The 21,409-nt window shown below is 43.5% G+C and overlaps 1 protein-coding gene across 2 annotated transcripts in view; it reads right to left on the bottom strand.

Moving 5' to 3' along the window:
- Positions 1-10,703, bottom strand: part of PAXIP1 (PAX interacting protein 1) — a 102,036-nt gene extending 91,333 nt beyond the window's left edge. The window contains exons 1-2 of one of the 2 annotated variants that reach the window (XM_048837586.2): positions 10,288-10,703; positions 5,495-5,629 (exon numbers count right to left, since the gene is read on the bottom strand). In XM_048837586.2, coding sequence (XP_048693543.2) covers positions 5,495-5,629; positions 10,288-10,374 — 222 coding nt within the window. In that variant the 5' untranslated portion in view covers positions 10,375-10,703. The remainder of the gene's footprint in view (positions 1-5,494; positions 5,630-10,287) is intronic. The other variant, XM_075125992.1, reaches the window with a different exon arrangement.
- Positions 10,704-21,409: the final 10,706 nt, after the last annotated feature.

The raw sequence follows: 21,409 nt of genomic DNA, 5'->3' as shown, positions 1-21,409 counted from the left end.
TTTCGTGAGCTACAGCTCACTTCATCGGATGCATACTGTGGAAAGTATAGAAGATCTTTTTATACACACAAAGCATGAAAAAATGGGAGTTTACCACTACAAAAGATTTTCTCTCCCCCCACCCCACTCTCCTGCTGGTAATAGCTTATCTAAAGTGATCACTCTCCTTACAACAATACATCTGATGAAGTGAGCTGTAGCTCACGAAAGCTCATGCTCAAATAAATTGGTTAGTCTCTAAGGTGCCACAAGTACTCCTTTTCTTTTTGCGAATACAGACTAACACGGCTGTTCCTCTGAAACCTCTCCTTACAACGTGTATGATAATCAAGGTGGGCTACTTCCAGCACAAATCCAGGGTTTAACAAGAACGTCGGGGGGGGGGGGGGTAGGAAAAAACAAGGGGAAATAGGTTACCTTGCATAATGACATAATGCCACTCCCAGTCTCTATTCAAGCCTAAGTTAATTGTATCCAATTTGCAAATGAATTCCAATTCAACAGTCTCTCGCTGGAGTCTGGTTTTGAAGTTTTTTTGTTGTAATATCGCAACTTTCATGTCTGTAATCGCGTGACCAGAGAGATTGAAGTGTTCTCCGACTGGTTTATGAATGTTATAATTCTTGACATCTGATTTGTGTCCATTTACTCTTTTACGTAGAGACTGTCCAGTTTGACCAATGTACATGGCAGAGGGGCATTACTGGCACATGATGGCATATATCACATTGGTGGATGTGCAGGTGAACGAGCCTCTGATAGTGTGGCTGATGTTCCCTAACGCCCCTACTCTACTTGCGCTATATTGATGACATCTTCATCATCTGGACCCATGGAAAAGAAGCCCTTGAGGAATTCCACCATGATTTCAACAATTTCCATCCCACCATCAACCTCAGCCTGGTCCAGTCCACATAAGAGATCCACTTCCTGGACACTACAGTGCTAATAAACGATGGTCACATAAACACCACCCTATACCGGAAACCTACTGACCGCTATTCCTACCTGCATGCCTCCAGCTTTCACCCTGACCACACCACACGATCCATCGTCTACAGCCAAGCTCTGCGATACAACCGCATTTGCTCCAACCCCTCAGACAGAGACAAACACAAGATCTCTATCAAGCGTTCTTACAACTACAATACCCACCTGCGGAAGAGAAGAAACAGATTGATAGAGCCAGAAGAGTTCCCAGAAGTTACCTACTACAGGACAGGCCTAACAAAGAAAATAACAGAACGCCACTAGCCGTCACCTTCAGCCCCCAACTAAAACCCCTCCAAAGCATTATTAAGGATCTACAACCTATCCTGAAGGATGACCCAACACTCTCACAAACCTTGGGAGACAGGCCAGTCCTTGCCTACAGACAGCCCCCCAACCTGAAGCGAATACTCACCAGCAACCACATACCACACAACAGAACCACTAACCCAGGAACCTATCCTTGCAACAAAGCCCATTGCCAACTGTGTCTATTCAGGGGACACCATCATAGGGCCTAATCACATCAGCCACACTATCAGAGGCTAGTTCACCTGCATATCCACCAATGTGATATATGTCATCATATGCCAGCAATGCCCCTCTGCCATGTACATTGGTCAAACTGGACAGTCTCTACGTAAAAGAGTAAATGGACACAAATCAGATGTCAAGAATTATAACATTCATAAACCAGTCGGAGAACACTTCAATCTCTCTGGTCACACGATTACAGACATGAAAGTTGCGATATTACAACAAAAAAACTTCAAATCCAGACTCCAGGGAGAGACTGTTGAATTGGAATTCATTTGCAAATTGGATACAATTAACTTAGGCTTGAATAGAGACTGGGAGTGGCATTATGTCATTATGCAAGGTAACCTATTTCCTCTTGTTTTTTCCTACCCCCACCCCAGACGTTCTTGTTAAACCCTGGATTTGTGCTGGAAATAGCCCACCTTGATTATCATACACGTTGTAAGGAGAGTGATCACTTTAGATAAGCTATTACCAGCAGGAGAGTGGGGTGGGGGGAGAGAAAACCTTTTGTAGTGGTAAACACCCATTTTTTCATGCTTTGTGTGTATAAAAAGATCTTCTATACTTTCCACAGTATGCATCCGATGAAGTGAGCTGTAGCTCACGAAAGCTTATGCTCAAATAAATTGGTTAGTCTCTAAGGTGCCACAAGTACTCCTTTTCTTTAGACTATAAGTGAGGGTCAAAAACAACCCAGGTATTCTAACTTTCTTTCTCTCCGTATCTGTCTCTCGCTCTCTTTCTCCTAAAACAACAAAGGAACCAGACTCTGGAATTTGAAAGGGTTCTGACCTGAGAATTTGGTCAGCCCCATTGCTGGGAACATGTGTAAGGATTTTACCTCGAACTAAGTCCGTTTGCTAAGTTTTAGTTACCAGAAAACATTTTATCTTTATTTCTCTTTTAACCATTTCTGACTTTAATGCCTCATACTTGTACTCGCTTAAAATCTCTCTTTGTAGTTAAAGATCAAAACTAATCCAGTGTTACCAAAAACAATGAGGAGTCCTTGTGGCACCTTAGAGACTAACAAATTTATTTGGGCATAAGCTTTCGTGGGCTAGAACCCACTTTATCGGATGCATAGAGGAAAATACAGGAGCAGGTACAAATACATGAAAGGATGGGGGGGTTGCTTTACCAAGTGTGAGGTCAGTCTAACAAGATAAATCAATTAACAGCAGGATACCAAGGGAGGAAAAATAACTTTTGAAGTGGTAAGAGAGTGGCCCATTACAGACAGTTGACAAGAAGGTGTGAGTAACAGTAGGGACAAATTAGTATTGAGGAAATTAAGTTCAGGTTTTGTAATGACCCAACCACTCCCAGTCTCTATTCAGGCCAAAGCTGATGGTAACCAGTTTGCAAATTCATTCCAGTTATGCAGCTTCACATTGGAGTCTGTTTTTGAAGTTTTTGTTGTTGAAGAATTGCCACTTTTAGGTCTGTTATTGAGTGACCAGAGAGACTGAAGTGGGGGAGGGATAGCTCAGTGGTTTGAGCATTGGCCTGCTAAACCCAGGGTTGTGAGTTCAATCCTTGAGGGGGCCATTTGGGATCTGGGGCAAAAATTGGGGATTGGTCCTGCTTTGAGCAGGGGGTTGGACTAGATGACCTCCTGAGGTCCCTTCCAACCCTGATATTCTAAGTGTTCTCCAACTGGTTTTTGAATTATATGATTCCTGATGTCAGATTTCTGTCCATTTATTCTTTTGCATAGAGACTGTTTGGTTTGGCCAATGTACATGGCAGAGGGGCATTGCTGGCACACATTGGTAGATATATCACATTGGTAGATGTGCAGGTGAACGAGTGTTCTATTTAAATCCAGTGTTGTATTTAAGTTGAACTGTTTGGGTATCTCCAGTTAAAAAGCAAACTGTTGGATACTGATCCCTTATAGGGGCAACAGACCTCTAACATCTGAACTGTCCAGGAGACAGCTAGACAGTGAAGAACACACGTTTGGGGGAAATTCTGGGACTGGGAGTGGGTTGGGGTCATCTTCCAAGTGGTATCCAAGGCTGGTGGAAGCCAGAGTGTGACTGGGGCGTGGCTGGCAGGCTGCAGCAATACAGATGCTCAGGGAGAGACCTGCATACTGTTTGTTAAGGACCCAGGTTGGGAGCTATGGCAGCAAAGCATAGTGGAAAGAAAAGGAGTACTTGTGGCACCTTAGAGACTAACCAATTTATTTGAGCATAAGCTTTCGTGAGCTACAGCTCACTTCATCGGATGCATACTGTGGAAAGTGTAGAAGACCTTGTTATATACACACAAAGCATGAAAAAATACCTCCTCCTTGTGTGTATATTAAAAGATCTTCTACACTTTCCACAGCATGCATCCGATGAAGTGAGCTGTAGCTCACGAAAGCTTATACTCAAATAAATTGGTTAGTCTCTAAGGTGCCACAAGTACTCCTTTTCTTTTTGCGAATACAGACTAACACGGCTGTTACTCTGAAAGCATAGTGAGGCACCCAATGTTGAAGGCAGGTGGTAACACAACCCCCCACTGATCTGGATTGCACCCCAGAATGTGATAGGGAGAAATGATACTCCCCTTCCACTGATGTCACAGATGAAAAGCATTGTAAAGAGAGCTGTATTAGTAAAGTATTATCATCACTATTACTAAACCGAAGAGCCAAAATGGACTTGTTTGATTTGTGTTTAAATAGAAACCTGCTCCTAATGGTATTTCATTTTTGACTTCCACTATGTCCTGTTAGTTTTCTTGCATTTCTACAGTGTCATGCAAACCCATGTACTACAGTAGAACCTAAAAGTTACAAACACCTTGGGAATGGAGGTTGTTCGTAACTCTGAAATGTTCCTAACGCTGAACAAAACAGTATGGTTATTTTTTCAAAAGTTTACAACTGAACATTGACTTAAGACAGCTTTTAAACTTTACTTTGCAGAAAAATGCTGCTTTCCCTTTTTTTTTTTGTGGGGCGGGGGGTACTTTATGTTTAACACAGTACTGTATTTGCCTTATTATTTTTTTTTTTTTTTTTGGTCTCTGCTGCTGCCTGACTGAAGACTTCGGATTCCAAATGTGGTGTGTGGTTGACTGGTCAGTTTGTAACTCTGGTGTGCGTAACTCTGAAGTTCTACTGTACAATATATTACGAGCCACCAGAATTCAGTATTGCCAACTTCTAGCATTAAAAAAAAAATAATAATAATAAAAATCATGAGTCATGACCTCTCATCCCCAAACCATGAGATTTTTAAAATAATATATTCTAAGATCTTTATATTGACTTTCTGTCTCTTAAATAATTAGGTTCATATTTTCAAGCTTATTTCCACAAACATGAAATCAAGAAACATAGCTTTCATTAAAAAAAAAAAAAAAAAGTGAGATTCTGGTGTATTCACAAGACTCCTACACTTTAAGAAAAAGCACCAAAAGACTCACAATAACATCACAAAAGCTGGCAACACTGAGATTTATATGGAATCTATTTAGGCTTTACTTTTTAAAAAAACAGGTCTCAGAATGTGCATGTGAAGAAGAAATGTATATGCAGACTATTTTTTATAACAGTATTTTATTGCCCGCAACTGCAGACAGACTTTCCCAGGCCAAATAACTGTAAAGTGACTAGGACCACAGCACCCTAGATAACAGAGGAAGAAGAAAGGCGAAGGTGATAAAAAAAATTGGGAAGGACAATGAGAACAAACAGGCAACTAATAACCGAAAAAAAAGGGGGGAAGAGCACAGTGCTGGTAAAAGGGTTATATGACGCTTTGAAAACCTATAACTGTCATTCAGAAAACAAGTTGGGCACCAAATTTAGAGCAGGTTAGACACCCCTCCCCCCATTTTCTTCACACATCAGGTGAACATGAATGATACTTTAAAAAAAACAACCCCAAATTACAATGAATTACAGTGGAAAACAATTATATTAACATTTCTACTGTGTTATACAGTAGTTACTCACCTTTACCACAGGAAGATCGAAGACCTCACGAGATTCTCCAACCTCGGGATTGTCCCCATCTTCCGAAATAATGTGTGAAGCCAGTGCATTATAAGAAACCTCCTTTGCTTTCCCAGCTTTCAGAAGCTGAATAACCTAAAAACCAAAGAGCAAGACAAATCAAAAGGTCATCTGATAATTTTTGGCTTGAGAAAAATATTAATGTAGCAACACTAACAACTCTTGGGGGTTGGAGAAGTAATATTTCACTTAGTTCTCTTCTTATAGAAATCATAATTATGTTGTAGGCAAGGCTGGTAGCACTGCCTAATATTAAGTTTGCCCCACACTGCCCATTAAAAGACCCTGTTTTCAGTTGCTTATAACTTTGCCAAACTTTAACCATTTGGCTGAAATTTTACATGGGGAATTATACTGAATTATTTTGGAAAATTTCATAAGTACGTAAGAATGACCATACTGGGTCAGACTAATGGTCCATCTAGCCCAGTAGCCTGTCTTCTGACAGCAGCCACTGCCAGGTGTTTCTAAGGAAATGAACAGAACAGGCCCTGTTGTCCAGTTCCAGCATCTGGCAGTCAGAAGCACAGGGACACCCAGGCCGTGGGGTTGCATCCCTGATCATCTTGGTTTATAATCACTGTTGGAACGATCCTACATGAACTTGACAATTCTTTTTTGAGCCCAGTTATACTTTTGGCGAACATCCCCTGGTAATGAGTTCCACAGGTAGACTGTGCATCATGTGAAAGTAGTACTTTCTTATGTATGTTTTAAACCTGCTACCTATTAATTTAATTGGGTGACCCCTAATTCTTCTGCTCTGTGAAGGGTTAAATAACTCCTCCCTGTACACAGTTTCTCCACACCGTTCATGATTTTAGAGACCTCTATCCTATCCCCCCTTATTAATCTCTTTTTCAAACTGAACAGTCCCAGTTTTTTCCATCTCTCCTCATATGGGAGCTGTTCCATACCCCTAATCATTTTTGTTGGCTTTCTCTGTACCTTTTCCATTTCTAATATACCTTTTTTGAGAAAGGGTGACCAGAACTGCACGCTGTATTCAAGGTGTGGGCGTACCATGAATATATATAGTGGCACTATAATATTTTGTCTTATTATCTATCCCTGCCCTAATGGCTCCTAACATTATTAGCTTTTCTGGCTACCTTGGCACAGTGAGTGGATGTTTTCAGAGAACTATCCACAATGACTCCAAGATCTCTTTCTTGAGTGGTAATAGTTAATTTAGACCCCATCATTTTGTATGTGTAGTTGGGGTATTTTCCAATATGCATTACTTCGCATTTATCACCAATGAAATTCATCTGCCATTTTGTTGCCCAGTCACCCAGTTTTGTGAGATCCCTTTGTAACTCTTCAGTGTGCTTTGACTTAATCAGGGGTTCTCAAACTTCATGACACCGTGACCACCTTTGGACAATAAAAATTACTATCCAGGAGGGGGGACTGAAGCCTGAGCTTTGGTCCTGGGTCCCAGCAAGTCTAAGCCAGCCCTGGCGCCCCCATTAAAATGGGGTCGTGACCCACTTTGGGGTCCCAATCCACAATTTGAGAACCACTGGACTTAACTATCTTGAGTAATTTTGCATCATCTGAAAACTTTGCCACCTCACCTTTTATTCCCTTTTCCAGATTGTTTATGAATGTTGAACAGCAATGGCCCCAAAACAATTCAGTCGTTTACGAGAATCAGACTAGAAACTAATACAATGTTTTGTCCATGTTAAAAAATTCTGGCAACCTTTTATTTGAACTGCTCTAGTGTCCCGATGCTTTGGAGCGGTCTGCTGAGACTGGGAGCTGGAGGGGAAGAGAAGGCTAGTTGGGCAAGCAAACTGGGGTGGAGAGCTGGTAAGGGATATGTTGGAGGAGGACTGGGACAGAGAGCCACATTGCTGGTGGAAACAGGGGATTCACTGAGATTGGACATCTGAAAGCAGAGTAGGACTAGTGTGTACAGGGATGGGGCGAGGAGACAAATCTGACAAGGAGCTATGATGTGAGGGGAGAATTAGGATTGGCTGGGCAAAGAGATTGGGACAAGGAGCAGGGGGCAGGAGTGGGAAGATAGGAGACACAGATCAGATGAGGAGCTGGAAGAGGTGAATGGGGACTGGGTGTGGGAATGGGGAGAGACTGTGATGAGAATCCTGAAAAGGCAGACTGGGACTGAAAGGGTAAGAACAGTGGGAATGGGACAAGGAAGTAGGGGTGGGAAAGAGACAAGACTGAAAGAGGGACAGGGTAGAAGGGCTAATGCTTGGGACGAATTGCCAAAGAGTCTGTGCCTAGTAGGGTACATTCCACCCCACAGGCTGGACTAGAACTTGTGATTGCTGAGGCTAACTATCCCTCTGTTGTCAGCAAATATCTATGAAACCAACTGGCAAATGTGCTGGTCCACACAGAGGATGACAAACTACTACTGCTATTAGTTACTCCATAATGGAGGTCTGTTCCAACAATAGCAGAGATCTCTTCACTGGATCTAAAGATTCCAACCCTGCTGATGACCACTGTGGGTGTCAATATAATACCACGTTAGAATTTCTGTTTTTTAGTTTGTTTTTTTAAAAACCTAGAAAGTTACACATAAAAAGCTATATTGAAATACCACTATTAACATTGCCAGGTCAAGCACACAAAAGTTAGGAAAAAACAAAATTAAGACTGCATTTGTAAAATGGGGATAATACCGTCCCCTCACCTTACAGCAGCATTGTGAAGATTTAATTAATATATGTTTGTGAAGCACTTTAATACTACAGTGAGGGGCACCACAGAAATACCCTTGAGAAAATTAATAATTCTGTCTCCACAGCAGAGTTTGAATAGTGTGCAGTAAACAAGGCATGGGGTCACACACATTGAACAATGAGGATAAAACAAAATACTGAATAGCTAGCCGCTTATTAAGTAAGCGACATCCATACTTGCAAGGAATGAGGCAGGGGTCTTATGGGAAAAATAATACATGATCACATAATTAAAAAACTTTTCATAATGCATATGCATAAGGGAGCTGAATTTAGGTTGCACAGGCAACATTAATTCTGGCATTTCCTACCTTTTGGGTGCTTTACTTTGCTACTTTAATAATAAAAACATTTTTGGGTGTGTGTGTTTAATAATATTATAACTACAAAAACAGAACAAATCTAGGTAAATTGTCTCTGAAAACTCTGCCATTTTTTATTTTGTCTCTGATGCAAGTGCACCCTACCATTTAGAAACCTCCTGCCCTGACAACACCACCTGCTCCCTCCATCCCTCCGCATGTATCCCTGCAGGTGGTACTTCAAGTTCTGTTTTATTTTCACTCCTGGAATGTTTGTGATTTCTTAGAATGGTCTGATTGGGGCCTTGTGTGCTACTTACTGACAATCAGCCAAAACTTTGTGAAGAAGTTAGACTGCAAGAATATTCTAATTTACTTTACTTTAAAAAGTAGAGAAAAGTTCTTTTAATCAACTCCAGCAGTTAGTTACGATAAGTTTTTTTTATACAATTCTAATACTTACAGAGATGAATGTTTCAAGTTTATCATATGAAACTATAACAAGTCCTAAAAAGCCCCCAAATCACATTTTTCACATGCAAAAAAGTAATAACTGTCTGCTTTAACAAAGTTATGTGCAAATATAGTAACTAAGTAGGCTGCTCACACCCCTAGTCCACACATGTTAAAGTGTATTCATTTTCAACCCAAGAACACAATGACAAGGTTCTCTGTATGTTCTCCATCCCCCACAAGCTAACTTTCTGCATAAAAGCCAACATGACCAGTATGCTCTGGAGCTGGGGAGAGAGCTGCCACTGGGGTCAGTGCCCATGGTCGGGTGCTGCGGGGAGGAATTATCAGTGGAGTCAGTGCCCATAGCTTGGAATTTGGTATGGGGGGTGTGTGTGAAGGGGGTATGTCAGTGCGGTCAATCGCTGCAACCTGGAGTTGGGCATGGACGAGAGGGAGCAGTCAGTGCCCATGGCTCGGAGCTGGTCGGAAGGGTCTGTCAATGGGGTCAGTGCCTGCAGGCTGGCGCCGAGCATACAGGGAGAGAGAGACTGCCAGTGGCTGTCACCTGGAACTGGGCATGGGGAGAAGGGGCCTGCCAGTGGGATCTGTATTGGCCGCCTGGTGATGGGCAAGGGGGAGGCTGCCTGGCAGCGGGGTCAGTGCCCACGGGCTGGCCTGGGGAGGGGCAGAGGGGAAGGAGGCGGCTGTCGGGGGGGGGGCTACAGGCTGGCCCCAGGGAAGGGAGGGCTGTGGGGGAGTCTGTATCCGCGGGTTGGCCCGGAGGACGGTGGAGGGCTGTCGAGGGGAGGGGTGGTAGAAGGGGCCGTGCCCACGGGCTCGCCCAGAGAGGGGGCTGCCGCCGTCGGAGGGGGCCGGAATCAGCGCTGCCCCAGCGGCCTGGGGCACTGGCTCGGCCCGGGGCAGCAACAGCAGCAGGCTCCCGGCCCGCCTCTGTTCCGCAGGAAATCCCTCTCCCCAGCCCCGTCCCGGCAGCTCGGCGCAGGCTGCTGTGGGGCCTGCGCACCGGGGGGCGGCCGGCCGGTTCTACGGCGCGCGGGGTCGACAGAGGCTGCAGCCCATTCGCCCGCACCCCCCTCAGAGAGGGCGCGAGTCCCTCCCCACCGCCCCACCTTTGCGCGGCGCGAGCTTTAAAGCGGCGCGAGCTCCCACGGCTGTCACCGGCGCGAGCCGCGCGGGGAAGCGGTGGAAGAACCCACAGTGCCCAGCGGGGGTGGGGGGGGTGACTCGGTACCTTGGGGTCGATGTCTCCCACAGCGAAGAACTTGACATCTTTGAACATCTCCTCGGGCACTTTGAGCTCCTCCCCGCCCGCCGACATGGTCCAGTCCGTGCGGAGCCGCGGCCCGCGCTCCCTGGGACCAGCCTGGCGCTCACGTCCCCTCCCCCGTCAGAGCAGCCGAACCGCGGGAGCAAGGCGCGCGCTGCGGAAGGCACCATCCCCCGCCGGGACCCGGGGGGAGACTGAGCCGAGCGGTCCGATCAGCGTCCCCGACTGCCACGGACTCCGCTGGCTGCGCCTCCGGGCACGGGCTCTCCCGGAACCAGGGCCGAGCGCCTGCGTTCAACCACGCCGCGCAGCCCGCCACTCCCCCCTCTCGCCACGTTCAATGGACTCTCCTCCCCAGCGAACGGGGCAGGCGGCGGGGCTGCCTGGTCCCGCCCATTAACAAACAACAGGGAGGAGGGAAGCCGCTCCCCTCGCAGGCCCCGCCCCTCCCCTCCCTCATGCTCTCCCTCCCCGTGTCCCCTGCTCCCCCGCCCGCCCCGTGCCTCCCCCTGCCCCCCCCTTTCCTGCCTCAGCCCTTCTCCCCTCCCCCACCTCACGCCTGGCTCAGACCCACCCCGCCAGCTTTCTCCCCCATCCCCTCCCGTCAGCTCCCCCCGCTCCTCCTCCTCCCCCCGCCTGGGCACACGTGGGCACCTCCGGAAAGGAGCCTCCACTCCCCCGCCCCCGGCCCAGGCGGGGGGGTGCTCCGGCTCACACAGACCGGCCTGCTGTGGGGGAGGGGGAGATGTCTGGCTCTGTCCCTCGGCCTCCCTCCCCGCTGTGCAGGCGGATGGCGCGGTCCCCTCGCCCCTGCAGGGAGCGGGCTGCGAAGGGAGCTGTCGCTCAGGGAAGCTTCTGCGCAAATAAAGGTGTTGGTCTCCTAGGTGCCCCAAGTCCTTAAGCTTACAGGGCAGCCCCCTACCCGTGCCGCTGGAAGAGTGCTGGTGTAGCCGCCTGTTGTCGGGGTGGGGGGAGAGCTCTCCCCTCCACACACTAAAAGCGGCTCACGGGGCATCTCCCACGGATATAGCGTTGGGCACACACGTGCTTATGCTGGCAAAATGTACGTCACTTGGGATGTGACCATTCCCCCCCCCCCATACCTGAGACACAAAAGTTTTGCCAACATAAGTACTAGTGTAGACATGGACTAACTCAGGCCTTTCCAGTCCCCAGTGCTAGGAGGGAGCAAGCCCATCTATTGCCCTTCTCCCTGCCCTGTGCATTCCATGGCTCCCAGTTACAAACATGAGATTGGAGCTGCTCTACTCCATTTTAAAACACTGGTGCACGCAAAGATTCCAGTCCTATATGTTACCTCTGGCTTCTTCATCACTCAAGGCTCCATTCTCTGTCCATGGGGACCTAATCAATATTCAGTGACTAATCATTGCCTGCTGTGATAGTTCAGGTACTATAGATAATGTCCTAATGAGTATTAATATTTGTACAGTTTTACATATGTCAAGCAATCCAGTAGTAAATGCCTCAGGGAACAAAGTATTCTCCTGGGTTCTTTTCCCAGGTCTCAGAGTAGCAGCCCTGTTAGTCTGTATCCGCAAAAAGGAGTACTTGTGGCATATTAGAGACTAACAAATTTATTTGAGCATAAGCTTTGGTGAGCTACTGCTCACTTCCCAGGTCCGCTACTGATCTGCTACTCTCTGTTCCTGAACTTCAAGCCCTGATTCAGTAAAGCATTTCAGCACTTGCTTAACTCCCTTTGATGTCAATGGGACTTTAAACTTGTAAGTGCTTTGCTGAACTGGGACCTCAGTTTCCTCAGTTGTAAAATGTGGATAATAATTTCTACCTCACAGGGGTATGATGACAGTTAAGTATTTACGGCCAGATGCTGCTACCCTGATATTCGATATTACAGTAATTCACTCGGAGTAGTTTAATTGAAAAAGCTACTTGTGAATTAAGGTGCTGCTCAATGAGTGTTAGTGGTGGCAGAATCTGGCTGCTAATGGTTGTAAGGTGCTTTGAGAATCTTGGATGAAAAGTCGGACATAATGCTAGGATTATTACTTAGTCACAACATTTTATTAGGTTACGGAATACATGAACAAAAATTGCAGACTATATAGCAGATATCAAATGCATGCTAATTTAAAACAACAAATTTACTACAGATAGTGATGGATTTATTAAACACATACTGGATACAACAGACAAGATACTAAAAAATACACCAGGCATAATATACAGTATACAACGTAAGGGCAACATAGAAGGAAGTAAGACAATTCATAGGACAGTTACAGGGAGAATTTTTTAAATTATCATTAAATATTGAAGACCCAATTCTGCTCTCACTCACATTGAAAAGTATCTTACTCTGGGAGTAGCCCCATTGAATAAGAATAATATTCTCTCAAAATAAGCTACTACTCAATTTGAGTAAGTGAGGCAGAATTGGGTCCTAAATAATTATTGCTTAGATATGCTTACTTGCTGTCATACTCCAAGTTGTTTAATTGCTATTTGTATACAGGTCACCCCCAAATATTTCTATTAAAATTATTATTTAAACTTCCTGATACATTTTTCTTCTTAAAATTCACATTTTCCATGGAATATTGTAACTACTTCAAAATTAGCAATCACATGTGGTTTATGGCTATCATGGTTTAAGCCCTTTTAAATATCATTTAAAACAAATCTTAAAAGAATAAGTATTTTAGCAGTTGTGTTGCTATTTGTAGATTTTGGCTTCTCTCCTCTCCACTCTTTTAGAATTGCTCTGACCAAACTTATTAACAATCTTCTCATGGCTAAGTCTAAACATTTATTTATCCTCAACACAGTTTATTGTTCTCTCTTCTTAAGCTTTCTCTATGCTGTTGGCTTATAAATTTCTGTGCTAGGTCTACTGCATCTCCTCCTATCTCCCTGATGGGTCTTTCTGCATCTTCAGGTTTCAGAGGAACAGCCGTGTTAGTCTTTTTCGCAAAAAGAAAAGGAGTACTTGTGGCACCTTAGAGACTAACCAATTTATTTGAGCATGAGCTTTCGTGAGCTACAGCTCACTTCATCAGATGTATACCGTGGAAACTGCAGCAGACTTTATATACACACAGAGAATATGAAACAATACCTCCTCCCACCCCACTGTCCTGCTGGTAATAGCTTATCTAAAGTGATCAACAGGTGGGCCATTTCCAGCACAAATCCAGGTTTTCTCACCCTCCACCCCCCCACACAAATTCACTCTCCTGCTGGTGCTAGCCCATCCAAAGTGACAACTCTTTACATAATCAAGTCGGGCTATTTCCTGCATAGATCCAGGTTTTCTCACATCCCCCCCACCCCCATACACACACAAACTCACTCTCCTGCTGGCAATAGCTCATCCAAACTGACCACTCTCCAAGTTTAAATCCAAGTTAAACCAGAACATCGGGGGGGGGGGGGGGTAGGAAAAAACAAGAGGAAACAGGCTACCTTGCATAATGACTTAGCCACTCCCAGTCTCTATTTAAGCCTAAATTAATAGTATCCAATTTGCAAATGAATTCCAATTCAGCAGTTTCTCGCTGGAGTCTGGATTTGAAGTTTTTTTGTTTTAAGATAGCAACCTTCATGTCTGTGATTGCGTGACCAGAGAGATTGAAGTGTTCTCCGACTGGTTTATGAATGTTATAATTCTTGACATCTGATTTGTGTCCATTTATTCTTTTACGTAGAGACTGTCCAGTTTGACCAATGTACATGGCAGAGGGGCATTGCTGGCACATGATGGCATATATCACATTGGTGGATGTGCAGGTGAACGAGCCTCTGATAGCGTGGCTGATGTTATTAGGCCCTGTGATGGTGTCCCCTGAATAGATATGTGGGCACAGTTGGCAACGGGCTTTGTTGCAAGGACAAGTTCCTGGGTTAGTGATTCTGTTGTGTGGTATGTGGTTGTTGGTGAGTATTTGCTTCAGGTTGCGGGGCTGTCTGTAGGCAAGGACTGGCCTGTCTCCCAAGACTTGTGAGAGTGTTGGGTCATCCTTTAGGATAGGTTGTAGATCCTTAATAATGCGTTGGAGGGGTTTTAGTTGGGGGCTGAAGGTGACCGCTAGTGGCATTCTGTTATTTTCTTTGTTAGGACTGTCCTGTAGTAGGTAACTTCTGGGAACTCTTCTGGCTCTATCAATCTGTTTCTTTACTTCTGCAGGTGGGTATTGTAGTTGTAAGAAAGCTTGACAGAGATCTTGTAGGTGTTTGTCTCTGTCTGAGGGGTTGGAGCAAATGCGGTTGTATCGTAGAGCTTGGCTGTAGACGATGGATTGTGTGGTGTGGTCAGGGTGAAAGCTGGAGGCATGCAGGTAGGAATAGCGGTCAGTAGGTTTCCGGTATAGGGTGGTGTTTATGTGGCCATTGTTTATTAGCACTGTAGTGTCCAGGAAGTGGATCTCTTGTGTGGACTGGACCAGGCTGAGGTTGGTGGTGGGATGGAAATTGTTGAAATCATGGTGGAATTCCTCAAGAGCTTCTTTTCCATGGGTCCAGATGATGAAGATGTCATCAATATAGCGCAAGTAGAGTAGGGGCTTTAGGGGACGAGAGCTGAGGAAGCGTTGTTCTAAATCAGCCATAAAAATGTTGGCATACTGTGGGGCCATGCGGGTACCCATAGCAGTGCCGCTGATCTGAAGGTATACATTGTCCCCAAATGTGAAATAGTTATGGGTAAGGATAAAGTCACAAAGTTCAGCCACCAGGTTAGCCGTGACATTATCGGGGATAGTGTTCTTGACGGCTTGTAGTCCATCTTTGTGTGGAATGTTGGTGTAGAGGGCTTCTACATCCATAGTAGCCAGGATGGTGTTATCAGGAATTGGATACTATTAATTTAGGCTTAAATAGAGACTGGGAGTGGCTAAGTCATTATGCAAGGTAGCCTGTTTCCTCTTGTTTTTTCCTACCGCCCCCCCCCCAGATGTTCTGGTTTAACTTGGATTTAAACTTGGAGAGTGGTCAGTTTAGATGAGCTATTACCAGCAGGAGAGTGAGTTTGTGTGTGTATGGGGGTGGGGGGGATGTGAGAAAACCTGGATCTACGCAGGAAATAGCCCGACTTGATTATGTAAAGAGTTGTCACTTTGGATGGGCTAGCACCAGCAGGAGAGTGAATTTGTGTGGGGGGGTGGAGGGTGAGAAAACCTGGATTTGTGCTGGAAATGGCCCACCTGTTGATCACTTTAGATAAGCTATTACCAGCAGGACAGTGGGGTGGGAGGAGGTATTGTTTCATATTCTCTGTGTGTATATAAAGTCTGCTGCAGTTTCCACGGTATACATCTGATGAAGTGAGCTGTAGCTCACGAAAGCTCATGCTCAAATAAATTGGTTAGTCTCTAAGGTGCCACAAGTACTCCTTTTCTTTCTGCATCTTCAGTGGATCCTCATTCTTCCCTCTTCCCCAAATGTCTGTATCCATCAGGTTTCTGTCCTCAGTTCCATCATTTTTTATTCTGCATACTCTTCTCTTGGTGATCTCACTCACTCCCATGGCTTCATCTGCCGTCTCTCAAATCTAATTGCCAAATTTGTCTCTTTACCAATGACTCCTCCTCTATCATCCAGTGTTATATCTTCAAGTATCTTGTACTGAATGTTCCACTGCCATCAACCCCCACCAAAAATGAATTTCTTATCTTTCCTCCTGATTCCTCTCCTCTACCTATCTTCTCTATCGCTATTAACAGTTCCCCTTCTCCTTCCCATCTCTCAGGCTCACAATCTTGGTGTCATCTTCAGCTCTTCTCTCTCCTCTTCCTACATAGCCACTCTCTAAGCCCTGTCCTTCCTGTAGTGTCATCAAAATCCATCCTATCCTCACTAGCCACACTGCCCCACTGTATGGTTCACACCTTGACTGCTGAAACCTCTCCTCTCCCTTTGTAACGGCTGAAGTCAAATTTCTCCCCCTCTGCTCTCCCTCCATCACACACTTCATTCCTTGAATCTGTTTGCTTACTTTGCCTCTTACTGGATCAAACTGGAATTCCTAGTCCTCTCTGTCAAGACCTTACACAATCTTGTTCCCTGCTCTCATTCCTTTCTATTCCTGCCTTTGCTCCCTATTCTTCTCCCAATCAATTCACTTTATCACTCCCTATATCTCTTTTTCACTCCTGTTTTTGTGCTTCCTATATACTGTCCCTCAAAGTCGACACAGTTTACCACCGCATCCATCAAGACCCCCCCTCCTTTTTCAAATCCCTCCTTAAAACCTACTTGTTCCAGGAATCCTTTCTTCCAACTTTTCTTCAGCAATCTCTCATCACACTCCCTTCCCTGAACTCTTGACCTATGTCTTGCATTTCTTTCTTTTTGGGTATCTTAGGGCCCAGTTCTACAAAGCCTTACTCACATTTTCATTACTCATGGAAGAAATCATTGTGACTTGGATTTTCCTAGTACTAATCCTTTAGATTGCAAACTCTTCAAATCAGACACTGTTTTACACTGTTTAGAAAGCACATTGCAAATAGACAGCGCTATGTACATGATTTTTAATAATAAATACCCTTGCCCAGGCCTCTGCTTCAGTAATGCTAGGCAGAGGCAAGCTGGGCCGCTTTGATTTTCCAATACAATAGAATCTCAGAGTTATGAACACCAGAGTTACAAACTGACCAGTCAACCATACACCTCATTTGGAACCGGAAGTATGCAATCAGGCAGCAGCCGAGACAAAAAAAAGGGGGTGGGGCGGGGCAAACAGTACAGTCATGTGTTAAATGTAAACTACTAAAAAAAAATAAAGGGAAAGCAGCATTTTTCTTTTGATTAGTAAAGTTTCAGTGCTATATTAAGTCAATGTTCAGTTGTAAACTTGTGAAAGAACAACCATGTTTGTTCAGAGTTACGAACATTTCAGAGTTACGAACAACCTCCATTCCTGAGGTGTTTGTAACTCCGAGGTTCTACTGTATTTATTCAGCAAGACAAATCAGGAGCAGAAGAGATCCACCTGATATTTAAAATCCCATCAATCTGACAGCCTCTTTAAAATATCAGATGTTAAGTATGCAAGGTCAGAGCCCTGCACATGTTTAAATCATTGAGACCTATCACTTAATGCCCATTAATAAGGTGTCAGTCTTAACCAAACTGTTTTTCCTGGCCAATTATGATAAAGATCTCAGGATGAAGTTTAATTCCATCTGGGCATGTTTAATGCAATGTGAATAAAAAGGGGGAAAGTCCATAAAACTGCACCACAGACAGAAATCCATTTTATAATCTTTAGTCTCTAAAAAGGGTGCATTTAAAAAACAATGCCTTACAGTTGTAAAGTTTTTCCCAATATGTAATTTACAGTTTCTCTACTGCAGCCTTTTTCTTTCAAAATATCTTCCTGATGGATTGGTACATTTGAAAAAACCCAAACTACTGGATATTTAGAATGAGGAATACTTCCCCGCCCCTCCTCCCCCCAAACAGGTTATAAAAACTAAACAGAGATAAGATTTTAGGGACAAAAGCTTTAAGTTCTAAAATCGGAAGACTAAAACTCAGGTCCTTGATCCTGAGATTCATGACAAAACCGCCATTGGCATGGAGCAGGATCGGGCCCAAAGATTATACCAGTTGAGTATCACAAATTTTTCTCCCTGTCTTTTGCAACATCAATGATTGCTTCCATTTCCCCCCCATTTTTAATAAATTCTGTTTGAATGCGATCAAATTTAAAACAAAAAGGGGGGGGAGGAGGGAGAAAGTAGCAAACAGTAATACATTTTTTGCAAAGGGAAATAGTTTCCAATTTTCTCCATTTGTTTGAATTTGTCTTTTCCCAGTCAGCAGAGGCTCCTTTCTTTCCCCACAGTATATGAGTATCTGCCTTCCACTGAAGTCAATGAGAGTTACTTGTACCCTGAGGGGCAGAATCGTGCGATGAGATTGGGAACATTAGTGCTGGTCTTAATGTAGAAGGTAGTTCTTTTTCAATTCAAGATTCCTTGGGGCATTTCAAGAGACAGTTTTTAATAGCATGTGAGATTTTTTAAAAATTTCATTTATTAGTTGGGCTGGCCTCAGAGACTTATGGGAAGCCAATTTACAGAGTTGTGTAAATTCATTTCTGAAATGACAGTCACAGTAGTCTCTGTCAGAGGCTCTTAAAAATGAAATATATATGTAAAGTTCAGGAAGTTATTTAAGCCAGGTTCATAATTTTGCATGCATATAGAGATTTATAAATATTTGAAATGAACTGAAATTTCTGTGGGATTTTTAGAGATTCTGGGCCTGATTTTTTCCTTTTACACCCATGTAAGTCTGGAGTAATGCAACTGAAGCCAGTTAGGAGACAGATCTAATAGCTCTGCGCTGCAGTAAAACTGCTTGTGAGAAAGAATTAGGCTCTCTCTGCCTTCACAACATAACTGAGACACAGTCTCTTTCCCACCCCACAATTACTTTTTATTAGAGAAAAGAAATGTTATTCTCATACACATCCCATCCAGACAGTTATTAAGGACTTTATTTTGCTTTAGGTTTATTTTGTAGCTGATTTTTCTGCCAGAAATGGTGAAGTCAGAGAAGTCAACTGACAAATCTAGCTAAATCTTATATCCTGATATTCACATCTCTTTTTTCTAGCTTCCAACTTCAAATATAGGGCTTGATCTTGTAAATTATTACTCATAATGGGTGAGATTGATACCCTGACTGATGCAGAGTAGTATCTTATTCCATGAGCGGCCCCACTGATTTCAGTCTGACTACTTATGAATTAAGGTGCTACTCAATACAAGTAGGGCTATCAATCTGCCCACATATGAATATCTTATCTTTATCCACGTGAGTAGTCTGGTTGGCTTTAAGGTGACCACTCACGTGGTAAAGATTACTCCTATGATTGGATATTCTTCTGAAACATCTGCTCTAGGAATTATTTTGGAGAAGTTCTAGCCTATGTTACACAGGAGGTCAGACTAGATGATCACAGTAGTGCCTTCTGGCCTTAGAATCTATGAATCTATCAGTAAGAATTTGCAGGCTCTGTCCCTTAATTAGTTTCTAAATTAGAGGGGGATTAAATTAACTAACCTATTTTTAATACTCTGTATATTTAATGAGTCATCTTCCAACAAGTTATTTTCCAGTTTATGGCAAAAAAAATTACATCAAGTTCTGCATTTATGTTTGTAACCTATTTTATGATCAGAGAGAATAGAGAACTAGACTGAAAAATCCTGATGGTAAATATTATACCCTTCTCACCACCACCACCCCCCACAAATATTTACCAGATATTAATTTCAAACTCTGTTTACAGGCCAACACCTGGACCCATGTCCAATCTGTGTCTCTAGCATGATGTCAATAACAGTTAGTGACAAACATACTCTTTCCAGCACTGTTAGGGTTACAAGTTTCTTCAGCTGAAATGGGGGCAATTCTTCACAATAAGAGGATTCAGTGAAATCATCGTTAAATACTAATCTACAGGAACAACTCTGGGGGTGAGTGCCCATTCACTCCTGTCTACTGGTGTCTGCTGCTAATGTACACAGGACTGGGTGGACAAGGCATAAAAATCTGGAGAGAAAAAGTTACACACGTATCAAGTCTAAAGGTTTTTGTTCTGTTTTATTTTTTAACTACAAACAAATCCCATCCGATTTCCTTCTTCCCCAGGAACAGGCTTATCAGTTGTAGCATTTTGTAATTATTTATCTTTCCAGATTAAATAAATCATATTCTTGAATTTTATATTACTAATATATATTTACACATGCAATAGAATATAACTATATAATATGTTGTATGTAATATTTTGCACATGTATTATATACTATAAGCAAATAAACATACACCATAACAAGAAACTGTGCATGTAATAATACCAATTTTCATATATCTTCCCTCACTCACTTCAGACATCACTTCTATATGAATGCCAGGAGTGAACTCCAGGTCCACTGAAATCAATGGGAGTTTTGCCATTGATGTCAATGAAACCAGGATTTCACACAAGCTTAATATATATGGAATTAAGGAACATTTACATGAAAAAGTCCTTTTGTATATTATATACTTTAAATCTGATTATTAGACAATAAGTATGGCTTTCCAGTATTCCTGTGTTGTACTAAATTTCCATTTGTAGACCTTGATCCTTCAAGGTGTCTGTATTATCAATCCCAACGTTCAAGACTCAGCCCCCCAAAATCAAATTGGTTTAAAAATCATGAGTTTGTTAAAAATTAATAAATTTTAGGGGAAGGGGGGTTATTTGCCTTTGGGTTTTTGAGCCTTTAGGGTTTACATTTTCCAGCGTTTTTCCTCAACCATGAGGGCTAGAAACTTCGTTTTATTTATATGAGAACTGAGATTCTCATATCATTGCATGACTACGGCTGGGGCTTGTTAGGAAGAGCTGAAGCAAACATCATAAGAGCTGGCAATGCTGAATGGCTTCTTGTGAGGTACTGAGCTTCCTCAACTCCCATGGAGGTGCTCAGCACCTTACAGAACTGGGACCTTACTCTGTTGGAGAAACATATGAGACTTAGGCCCTGCCTATAGTGAGGTTTTTGCACTGATGGTGTAATATGCCCTCATAAATTACTAGAGTAAGTGACACCTGTGCAAATCCTGTTTCGCACTGGTGTGGTGTGTCTACATTGGGGTTGGCACCAATGTAGTTACAACTGCACAAATTTCCAAAATCCACATGTGCCCTGAATAGCAAACTTGCTGCATAAGAAACATATCAAATCCCAGTGTACAGTATGCATACATTTATGGCCACATTTTTAAAGGAGTTTCAACCTGACCTTCACTTTAGCACAGCAGTTTTCAACCTGTGGTCTGCAGACTCCTGGGGGTCCACAGACTATGGCTAAGATTTCCAAAGGGGTTGGCACTTCCATTTGAGATTTTTTTTTTTTTATTCGTGGACCCCTAAAAAAAAGGTTGACCACCACTGCTTTAGCATGTACACAAAATCACTTTGTCATGACCTACAGCTCCCAAATCAGGGCTGCAGGGTTCCTGGAGGTCACCACACTTCACCCATCCACTGGACAGCTTACTGGCATCAACTAGAACTGAGACTCCATGAAGCCCA

The sequence above is a fragment of the Caretta caretta genome, chromosome 2, assembly GCF_965140235.1.
Source record: "Caretta caretta isolate rCarCar2 chromosome 2, rCarCar1.hap1, whole genome shotgun sequence".
Classification (NCBI taxonomy): domain Eukaryota; kingdom Metazoa; phylum Chordata; order Testudines; family Cheloniidae; genus Caretta; species Caretta caretta.
Note: the sequence above shows the minus strand (reverse complement) of the source record. Positions and strands in the feature narration are given on the sequence as shown.